The 10940-nt window shown below is 40.2% G+C and overlaps 2 protein-coding genes across 10 annotated transcripts in view; one reads left to right on the forward strand and one right to left on the reverse strand.

The window, feature by feature from the left end:
- mon2 (MON2 homolog, regulator of endosome-to-Golgi trafficking) overlaps positions 1–10940 on the reverse strand; it is a 448157-nt gene that overhangs the window by 300965 nt on the left and 136252 nt on the right. The gene's annotated exons all lie outside the window — the stretch shown is intronic.
- mynn (myoneurin) lies at positions 322–9643 on the forward strand. 6 transcript variants are annotated; one of them, XM_024282121.1, is made up of 9 exons: positions 322–422; positions 987–1043; positions 2878–3179; positions 3251–4167; positions 6078–6237; positions 6320–6498; positions 6575–6667; positions 6759–6884; positions 8306–9643. In XM_024282121.1, the coding sequence occupies exons 3-9, from the start codon at positions 2914–2916 to the stop codon at positions 8689–8691; spliced, it is 2127 nt and encodes a 708-aa protein (XP_024137889.1). In that variant the 5' UTR covers positions 322–422; positions 987–1043; positions 2878–2913; the 3' UTR covers positions 8692–9643. The 6 variants fall into 6 exon arrangements, with proteins under 6 accessions (XP_024137889.1, XP_024137887.1, XP_024137888.1 ...); XM_024282119.1 differs by having other exon boundaries at positions 2909–3179; XM_024282120.1 differs by having other exon boundaries at positions 330–426; positions 2909–3179.

Consider the following 10940-nt stretch of genomic DNA (forward strand, 5'->3'; position numbering starts at 1 on the left):
TGTAAACTGCATTGACTTTTTAAAATAGGGTTGCTTGGTATTCCTTAAGTAAACTTTAATTAAAGTCATGAGAGACTGTGGTTGTGTGATTATAGTAAATGATTGTTATCCTATTTCTCCTTAAAATATTTAATTTAATTGTTTGTTTGTTTTTTCCAAAAAATGTTAGAGTGAATTTCAGTATTTTTATAAAGCTGTTTAAATATACCGCTTTGCCCCCAGATATAATAAAAACATATTGCGAAAGGATAGGGACTAATAATGATCCAATGATGAATCATTTTCCAGTTTTTAGAAGTCGTCCGGCGTTCGGCGGAAGTCGCTGCGTAGTTTATCTTGACTTAGCCAAAGAGTAACCGTCAAAAATGTTATCGCGAGATCTTGTGCGTCATACGGATAATGGCAGGAGATCTCGGATATTAGTAGGTACTTTTCTGCTTTTTAAAAAACATTTAGAACAATATTGGTGAATTTGCACAATGAAAGTAATGCGTTTTGATGCATATGTGCGTTGTTTTTTTAGTAAAATCTCCACGTTTGCAGTATTTTGAAGTAGTGTACTTCGACTCCGCCTGTAAAACCGTCAAGCCTTCGAAATAAGAGCTCGTTGTTTTCCGCGCTTTTTACCAAGAACAGAAGCGTTAGCTTTAGCATCGTATTTTGTCCGCTACGGTGTAAATAATAAGTATCATACGCGGATCTGCTGTGGACCGCTTTGTGTACAAACCTTTTATAAACACACAAGTAACATTTACAAGCCGACAGAGGTCATTTTAATTGACCTGCGACACTGCCGTTAGCATTAGCCAGAAACGAAGGCCTGTTCAGGAAGCAGGGGGGAGCTTTTATTTTCCAAAATTGATTCTGCATCTCACCTGTCAAGGCTCCTCGGTCTCACCTGTTCTCCAGCGTTTGTGTGAAAATGACTATTATTATTTCATACTGTAAACAGCTCTAATCATATTAGACCACATTATATCTTGTAGAAGAATCTGCAAACTGAATTGAAGAGGTGAAGCTGTGACCCTTCAGCACCACTCACTGTAAGTGTACCCGAAATATTAATGCAATCTAAAAATCATTTGCTAAATTATTATTATTATTATTATTATTATTATTATTATTATTGCGCTTATAATTGCATTTTATGATGGTATTTGTTTGTTTCGTGTTGGTATTCAGTATAGTAAGTAATAATAAAACAGGTTTTCATCTCCTAAAGTGACAAAAATCAAACCAGCAGTTATATTTTTCATTGGACTTTACTTTAAAACAAGTATTCATCTTTTGGGGCCCATAATATCCAGTATACTATTGAAAAGAGAAAATAGTAATTAACTACCGGTACTCATTAACATGCTGTTTTTGTAGCCTCAAAGAGGAAAAGATTTTTCCTTTTACATGCTCTAAAGCATTTACTGAAATAATCAGCTGTAACCAGTCAAACATTTTTTCCAATCATCCATTTTTTGTTTTAAAATAATCCTGTTTTTAACCCTATTTGTGTGAGGTAAAAGCAAATGTTGATTCGGATTTGTTTGATTGTAAAATATACAAATACAAGCAACAAAAAATATTTAAAATGTTTCCAAATTTTTTGCCATTTCTGTCAAAATACAGAAACATCTTTTAGTTCCACTCACCATGCAGCCACAAGGGGACACAATCCAGCGCAGTCAGTAAATGCAGAGGGTTTTGTTAGAAAGGGCATCTAACATAAAACCAAAGACAATAAATCATGTGAATCATGAAGAGAACTGGTGCGGGTCAACAAGCACCAGCAGGGCTGTTGACATGGATGGTTCTGGTGGAAGTTGGACGACTGTTGGTGGAAGAAGGAGAGGAAGAAGACATGTTTGTTAAAGGAAAGACAGTAGTGACAGGTTTAAAGTAGAAACTTTGAAAGTAGGAACTTTGACAGAAAAGCTAGAGAGTTTGTTTGAAAGAATAAAGATAGATCTGCTGTGTTTTAAGTGAACTGATGGAAAGAGATCAATGCCCGGCCCTCTGGATAATTCTATTTTATTGTTATTAATGACCCGATGTTATCTTGTGCTTATTTTTAACTTGTATAATTTTAACAAATTTATGGATAGTACAATATTGAAAGTTATTTAAGGTTTAAGTTGATTTATTCTGGAATAATATTTCTGTCTTTTTATTATTCATAATTATGTTAAAAAGTTACAGTTTTAAAGTTTTAAAAATTGGCATTATTCCAGCTTTTTGGACTATTTTGGCATTTACTTTATTTTGGAAAATAGCTAATATTTCAGCTACATGCTAGCTGTTTTGGCTAACCTAAGTTTTTTAGGCTAATTTGGCATTTAGCTAATATTTTAGCTGGCTATCAGCTTCAACATTTTCAGCTTCAGTGATTTCAGCTATCCATTTCAGCATTTTAAGCTATCAGCACTAGCATTTTCAGCAGCCAAATTCCGCTTACAGCATTCACACTAGTATTAAAGCAGGTAATGCTATATATCTAGTTCATAATTATGTTAAAAAGTTACTGTTTTAAAAATATAGTTTTAAAGTGTTCAATAAATGTTTATCCTGTTCGGCCCGTGACCTAAGGTGTGTTTTGGATCTTGGCCCCCTGTGCGATTGAGTTTGTCACCACTACCCAGAGGGAACAAAAAACAGCCCACATCATCAGCCTTCTACCACTGTGCTGATAACTGGTTCTGCTGTGTTGTCATGCTGTCAGAACAAACCGCAGAGGAAGTGTGATTAGTTCAGGTGCAGTTGTGGACACCTCAGGTTGTAGTCTGTGTCTGATTTTTCCGTTTGAGCCTTCTGTTCCCTTGTTACTGCATGGTGTGTACGTGTAGTACAGCTGATGAAGAAAAGCATGAACTGCTGTGTGCTTTGCAGCTTTTGACCTCCTCCTCTGGTGTTCCTGCAGCAGCGATGGCTCATCTCTCCGGCCACGGGAAGCTGCTGCTCCAGCGCCTGTATCAGCAGCGGGAGATGGACTTTCTGTGTGATATCACCATAATGGTGAAGGACGTGGAGTTCAGAGCTCACCGCAACATTTTGGCTGCCTTCAGCAAGTACTTTTACTCCCAGGCTGAGAAAGGCGTAGAAGTCATAACTCTGGACCCTGACAAGGTTAGCCGGTACTCTCTGGAGAAGCTTCTGGAGTTCATCTACACCGGCCAGATGAATCTAAGCAGGTAAAGGGCGCCGTTCACGTTTGATGTCTAAACTTTAAGAGTTTCCTGAAGATTTTACGGCTTTGTTGCAGCACCAGGAAGGAGGCGGTGCGGCGAGCCGCTGTGTTCCTGGGAATGCCAGAGGCTACCAAATATCCGGAGGAATTCCCTCACTGCTCAGAGCCGAGCGAAACCTCCGAGGCGGATAAAGAGGGTCTGTCTCCCCGCAGCGCCTGCTCTGACGGCAGCCCCAGCTCCCCCGTCCCCCTGTCCATCATCTCCATTGGTGGAGACTGGAAAGCTGAGGAGGGAGATTCCAGAGTCCAGGATCCTGACTTCCAAGATGAGGATTTTGAGATTGTGGGCAAAAGCGATGAAGAGTACATGCCTCAAGTGCAAAGTTTTGGCACCGCCAGGAGAGGCAGGAGGCCGAAGAACTTTACCTGCAAGCAGGAGCAGCCAAACGTAGCTGACAGCACCCCCAAAATCCAGAGTTCAAGGGGGAGGGGCAGACCCAGGGGCAGTGGAAGAGGAAGAGGAAGAGGAAGAGGAGCATCCAAAAGCCAGGACCTTTCTCTAGGAGACTCAGACACAAGTCTGAAGGACTTTGGAGACACCTCCGCTGACTGGAGCCCCTCCCAGGGGGAGGAGTCACTTCCCAAAAAGCCTCGCCTGAGCTTTGGGAGGAGGAGGAAAGGGCGAGGCAGAGGGAGGGGGCGGGGCAGGAGGGTCAAAGAAGTAGAATTTGAGGAAGAGGATGAGGATGACGAGAGCGTGGAGGGGGTGTTGGAAGATGAGGTCGAGGAGGGGGAAATCAGGGATCGGGACCCGTCGGACCTGAGCGATCTGACGCTGAGCTGCAGTGAGTGCAACAAACTGTTCAAAGACGTCAGCAGCCTGCGGCGCCACGAGAAGATCCACAAGGGCCTCAAACCCTTCTCCTGCATCTTCTGCTCCAAGACCTTCAGGCAGGCCACGCAGCTCAAGACACACCTGCGCATCCACACAGGTGAGCCCACAGCCGGACTGGGACCCTCCTATGCTGTTCCTGTCTCATACTTCCTGTCACATGACCTTCATTGTGGGCGTTGACCATCAGCAGCACACTGGCGGATGTTGTTTCCTGTTCTTGGTTTCCTCTTTATAGAACAGATAACTTTTGAAAGAGAAGGTTTCCAAAGAGACTGATCTAAACAAAAATATAAACAGATTTGTTTCACTGTCCGTCAAGAGGCAGTTCTGACTGACACCGTGTAGAAAAGCTGCTGGTTCTACTCATTATTGAGGATGTATTGAAGATTCCTTTTGATGACTGAACACAGCAGTTTTCCTGTTTCTGATTTTGGCTTTTGAACTATAGAAAAAACGAATTAACTGTTTTTCTATTTTAAGCTTTCGTTTCATCTTAAAGTAAAACGTTTGTTTTTGCTCATCTTTTGACAAAACTGAAAAAATATATTATGTAAAACAAAAACATTTCTTTTTAGCTTTTTCTTTTTTTTTCTATTCCTAAATTCTTTACTATCCACAGCTGTGGTTGAATATTTCTGCAGAGTTCCTCAAGTGATTTAAGATTTACAAGTTCAGGATTTGATTTAAGAATAAATGCATTTAAATCAGTTTTTCTCTTTCCATTCCAAAACAAAATTGCTTCATTATATAAAAAGTGGTTTATATAAAAGCAACTATTTACACTAAAGAAAGATGGAATGATTATTATTTTTAGATAGAGTTTTGTCTGGATTTTTGATGTTCACTGGTTAGATGTAGGAAAATAGCAAACATGTTGATAAGTTACAGTATTATTTTAAACGGAAAATAGCATCAAACTGTGAAGTTTATGCTGTAGAAATACGCCTAACAGTCTACAACAATCTGTAGATCAGGGGTGTCAAACTCAATCATACAGGAGTCCAAAATCCAAAACACACCTTAGGTCGCAGGCTGAACAGGATAAACATTTATTGAACACTCTAAAACTACATTTTTAAAACTTTAAAACTGTAACTTTTTAATATCACTATGAACTAGATACATAACATTCCCTGCAATAATGCTAGTGTGAATACAGTAAGCTGAATTTGGCTGCTGAAAATGCTGAAATTGATGTAGCTAAAAATGCTAAAGCTGATAGCTGAAAACGCACAAATTGGTAGCTGAAAACTCTGAAGCTGATAGCCAGCTAAATTATTAGCTAAATTAGCCTAAAAAACCCTAGGTTGGCAAAAACAACTAGCATGTAGCTAAAAAAATAGCTAAACATCAAAATAGCCTAAACAATTTTAAAAATGCCTAAATTAGCCAAAAGAGCTAGTATGGAGCTGAAATATTAGCTAAAGCCCAAAATAGCCTAAAAAATCGTAGTAAATTCCAAAATAGTCCTTAAAAACTAGAAGAATGCTCATTTTTTAAACTTTAAAACTGTAACTTTTTAACATAATCATGAATAATAAAAATGACAGAATATTATTCCAGAATAAATCAACTTAAACCTTAAAAAAATATTTTACTCTCCATAAAAATATATTTTGTCAAAATGATACAAGTTAAAAAATAAGCACAACATCAAATTGAGCCATTAATAGCAACAAAATAAAATGATCTGGAGGGCTGGATAGAATTACCCAGAGGGCCGGATCCGGCCCCCGGGCCTTGACTTTGACACGTGTGCTGTAGATGAACTGGGGTAGTAATCCTGCATTTAAACACGAATACAAACTAAAATCCTTCTCAGATTACAGTAAAGAAGAAAAACGCACAAAAAGCACACCAGAACATTAAGCTGTCTCAATAGTGGATATGTGGGACTGCACATATCTTTTATAGATTTGAAAACAAGATTGAAATATATTTAATCTTTGTTGTCAGAGTAGAAAATTTGACACCGCTCCTTTGCTCAGCCTCTCCGTTTGTTCACAGGTGAGAAACCGTTCAATTGCTCCAGCTGTGACAAATGTTTCGCCCAGAAGTGCCAGCTGGTGGCTCATCGGAGGATGCACCACGGAGAGGAGAAGCCCTACACCTGTGAGCGCTGCGGCTTCAAATTCGCCACGTCCTCCAACTACAAAATCCACATCAGGTGTGCAGCTCGCCGGTGGTTTTCTCAGCGTGTTTGTGATCTCGTGTCTCACGTGGTCTTTGTGACCTGACGTCTCCTACAGGCTGCACAGCGGCGAAAAGCCTTACGTCTGCGACATCTGTGGTCAGGCCTTCGCTCAGTCCAGCACGCTCACGTACCACAAGAGGAGGCACACGGGAGAGAAACCGTACCAGTGCGACCTGTGCGGCATGTCTTTCTCCGTCTCCTCCTCGCTCATCGCTCATGCTCGCAAGCACACAGGTGAAGCTGCCTGCATGCAGGTGAACTCCAGAGGAGGCTGGAGCGGCTCCATGTCTCACTGACCTCTGTGTTTCAGGAGAGACGCCCTACAAATGTTCACAGCCAAAATGTGATGCCAAGTTTGTCACGTCGTCTGAGCTGAAGAAGCACATGCGCCGACTTCATCCAGGTGAGCCTCCTACCTGATACAGCGGGGTTGTTTATTATTTTGTTAGCAGCTCTGTCTGCTGGATAAACTCCTGTTCTGTGGCTCTTCTCAGACGGGAACTCTGGGGTGCAGTGTCTTCTGTGTGGAAACCGATTCGCCAGCGTGAAAAACATGATCAAACACCAGGAGAAGGCTCATGCGGACGAAGTGCGGCAGCACAAAGAGAGAGCTCGAGCAGGTGAGCGGACGAGGATTTCTGTCACTGTCACACAACAGACACACAGAGACTCCTTCATTTTAGAAATTTAGGGAAGAATCTAGAGATTCTTTAAAGTCCAACTATGTTTTGATCTATTGTAAAAGCGTTCCCAGAGGATTGTTTATGAGGGCTGAGTATCAATTATAATTTTAAGAAATTCTTTGATTCTGATTTTTATCAATTCTTTTAATTCTATTCAGTTTTGAGTTTACACATTTATACACATTTACTTAAAAATACATGAATAATCTACTATATGTTTTGAATATATTTTTATTAATTTTATATATACATATATATATTTTATTAATCTGATCCAGTTCACATACTGTAAATGTATCAGTGAAATAATGAGATTGTTAATATCATCCAGTGTTACATGGATTCTCTAAAGGAGAAGTTCTAACTAAAATGTTCAGATCATTAACATTGGAAACATTGTTCTGCTTCTCCTGGAGGACGTTTCAGTTTGGACACTAGGTGGCGATTGTGCTATAGAAGTACACCTTATTCCAGAAGAAGAAGAAAGTATGAGGGAAAAAAACAATGTTTTAGATAAAAAATGATTACTTTAAGAAATATTTTCTTAAAAGAGTTTGGAAAATTCATACCTGTCCCATACCCACGAAAACGAGCGGGTGAAACGTGCTGACGTAAGACGGATGCCGACAGCTCCCTCCAGGAAGAGTTTGTGCTGCAAGCTCCGCCCCCAGACTAACACCAACCCTCAATTCCTCCACAGAGCTAGAGATGATCATTAAAAAAAAAACTTTAGTTTTGGATGCAGAATACTGTACATCTTTCAGTTGTGTCTTCAATAAATTCCACCTCAAACAGGTTTTCGTGGAGATACCTCCCGCCCCCATTTCCCATCATCCATCTGTTTTCATGCTCTTCAGTATTTTTAGCTATCAATTTCAGCATCTTCAGCAGCCAAATTCAGCTTACAGCATTCACACTAACACTATCACAGGTAATGTTATATATCTAGTTCATATTTATGTTAAACATTTACGGCTTTAAAGTTTTAAAATGTAGTTTTAGAGTGTTCAATAAATGTTTCGTCCCGTGATCTAAGGTGTGTTTTGGATTTTGACCCCTGTGGGATTGTGTTTGACCCCCCCTGTTCTAAATTAAAATTGTAAACTGATTAAAAATGAGAGGGAAATTATTGCAATTATTATCCTTACCCTAAAATGTAACAGTAAGACTGTAAACCCCCAGAAACTTCTGAGGTTTCTCTTCAGTCTTCTGTTTGAAACCACTTTAAAATGGCTGAAAGAAGTTCTGCAGAACATTAAACATTAAAATCTCTCCATAGATTTTAATCGAAAAGGCCTGAGAGGTGATTAAAAGATATGAATCTGAGAGTTCAGCAGGTTCTTCTGTGTCCTCCACAGTGGTGCTCCTGGCCTCCAGCCACCCGGTGGCGTTCGTGCAAAGCAAGCTGTCGCAAGAGAACAAAGGTTTGGCTTCCGTTCCTGAGGGGGAGCCGCCCAACCCCGAACCCGCCACCCCTAACCCCAAAGCCCCCGCGCCGGCCGCAGCCTCCTCCTCAGACGCCACCGACACCTCCATCATCCAAGAACTGAAGCCGGAGCCGTCCGCCCTCCCCCTCTCCACCGCCGAGCAGGTGACCTTCGATCAGGAGCAGACCATCAACTCGGACACCCTCCACGCTCTGGTGGAGCAGCTGCGGCCCCCGCCGTCGCCCGCTCAGAGCCTGGAGCAGATCGTCATCATCAGGACGGTGGACACCGCGGACAGTAACCCTCCCCAGCAGTGAGGGGGCGCTGTCCCTCTGCCAAGAACAACGGCTGCGATAAAGACTCTTTCTCAACGCAGAAAGAGATGAAGCGGTGAATTCTAATCCAGATTGTGTCTCATATTAATGCCATTTTAATCTCCCAAATTATTCAACAGATGAATCCACTGCACTGGTGGAGAGACGACTTAACATCTTCATCGTTTCAGATCACGTTCAGTTCTTATCTGAAAAACACAAAGTTCTTTTGTATAAACTTAGTATTGATCTGAAACGCTGCAAGCCTTTAACGAGGTCGTCAGGAAAAAATAGGTCTTTCCCGTTCTGTCATGTTCACTGTGGAGATATTTCATGCCTCAACAAAAGAAGTGAACTTTATTCTTCAGTGTATTGTATTTAATCTGATGGGTTTTGTATAAATAAGTTTAAAATGAAAATGAAAAGATGCTAATTCCATCTTTCTAATAAAAACTCTGGGGTTTTTGCTGTAAAAATGTTTTATTTTCTGCCATTTGTGATCCTCCTTTAATGGCATTCTTTCTGCTAATTTTTCCAGAGCTAAGTTAAGTGAGAGGATTTGTAGAAAGAATAGATTTGTCTCTCAGTCCAAAAACAGTTTGCATAATATCTCAGTGTGATCCCATTATGGGGTGATAGAATAAAAACTGTGGTTTTGGTTTCTGGCTTCTGATTTCATGTTCTGTTTTCAAAGGTCTGCAGCTGTTGAAGATGAAGTGGTCCAAAGCAGCTCCTGCATCACAATGTGTGTTTTTAATGAGTTAGATGTTACAGAGTTGGGTTTAGGGGCTGCCTTTGAATTTAGTCTTAAGGTTTTAAAGTTCTGTTCTGATCACTGAGGTTGAAGCACTACTTGTCAGGACCGTGTTGAAGCCGACAGTTTTGTGAAAACTGTACAACAAACAGGAAATAAAGTTGAATCCAAACGCTGGACTATCACGTCAGTGTTCAGGGAGTCTGAGGAGCATTCAACCTCTTAATTACATAAACCATCAATACGTTTCAGTTAATTATTCTTAACATGCTTGTTACAGTTTCATCCTTCGGAGAGAAGTATCACTAAAATTAATGTCTAAATATGAGATAAACTTGAATATTTTTAGTTTACATTTAAAGTGTGTATTATTAATCAAACATTTATTTATTGTTCAGCTTTAAATTGTTTTGATCAACACGTGAATGTTTACCTATCCAGAAAAGGTAAATAAAACTCCTTTGAGTTTAAAATTTTTCGGTAGGTTTGTGATTGTTGAGCATTTTAGTTCTCAAAAATAAAAAACAAAACATAAAATCGCTCCTCGTCGGTGCTCAACTACGGAAGCTGGAATGCCCTTTTTTTTTAAAAACATCAGTTTCATTATGAAAAAAAACTGCAAAGTAGCCATTAACATACATTGTACATCTGTAAAAACAGTAAATAAAAACAATTTAAGGAAAAAATAAAATGTCTGGGGAGAATACAAAAAGAAAAAATGATATACGGTGAGTCAATGAAAGTAGAATCAAAGTAATTGAACAGTTAACATTTTAAATGATTTTATATAGAAAACAAATTTCAAGACATTTCACATTCTTTCAGATTTTAACAACTACCCCTGGCTGCAGCCTGCAGACTGGGGCGTGCCTTGATGTGGGCAGAGTAAAACGTTTAACTCCGCCCACATTGAGGGACGCCACCTGTTTGTGATTCTTCTTCGTTAGGTGGCAATATTGTTGATGGAAAATGCTGGAAAATGCGAAGAAGACGAAAAACAATTGCGGTGACGATGAAGAATCACAAACAGTGGGTGTCCCTCAACGTGGGCGGAGTTAAACATTTAACTCCACCCACGTTGAGACACGCCCCGGTCTGCGGGCTGCAGCCAGGGGCTTCTAGTCTGCGCAGCGCCTGGGGATCTCAAACAAACCTAATATGAATGCTTCTGGTTTTCAGGGGGAAACAAATAATGAAAAACAGGATTTACAAGATAAACACCTCCAGCCAGCTCCTGTTTACTCATGTGAGACAAAGCACGGAAACCGTGTGCAGGGGATTTGAAGCAGCTTCAGAAAATAATTTATATTTGATATGGCCTATTTTATCCACCTCATATTGTTCTCTTTTTTTGTTTTCCTTTAAAATTTTGCTATTTTTTATCATATACAGTAGGAAGACAAAAGTGGAGCTTCGTGGATGGAGAGAAGGAGGACATAGGATGCAGAGACAGACAATTCACTGTGGCTACACTAACCAGGTTAAAGGCACAATAACA

The sequence above is a fragment of the Oryzias melastigma genome, linkage group LG6 (genome assembly GCF_002922805.2).
Source record: "Oryzias melastigma strain HK-1 linkage group LG6, ASM292280v2, whole genome shotgun sequence".
In the NCBI taxonomy this organism is placed as follows: Eukaryota; Metazoa; Chordata; class Actinopteri; order Beloniformes; family Adrianichthyidae; genus Oryzias; species Oryzias melastigma.

Coding starts and splice junctions, on each gene's coding strand:
- mynn (XM_024282118.2), top strand. CDS start 366: ATGTTATCGCGAGATCTTGTGCGTCATACGGATAATGGCAGGAGATCT. Junction 3,180..3,250: donor GGCCAGATGAATCTAAGCAG/GTAAAGGGCGCC, acceptor GCTTTGTTGCAG/CACCAGGAAGGAGGCGGTGC. Junction 4,168..6,077: donor ACACCTGCGCATCCACACAG/GTGAGCCCACAG, acceptor GTTTGTTCACAG/GTGAGAAACCGTTCAATTGC.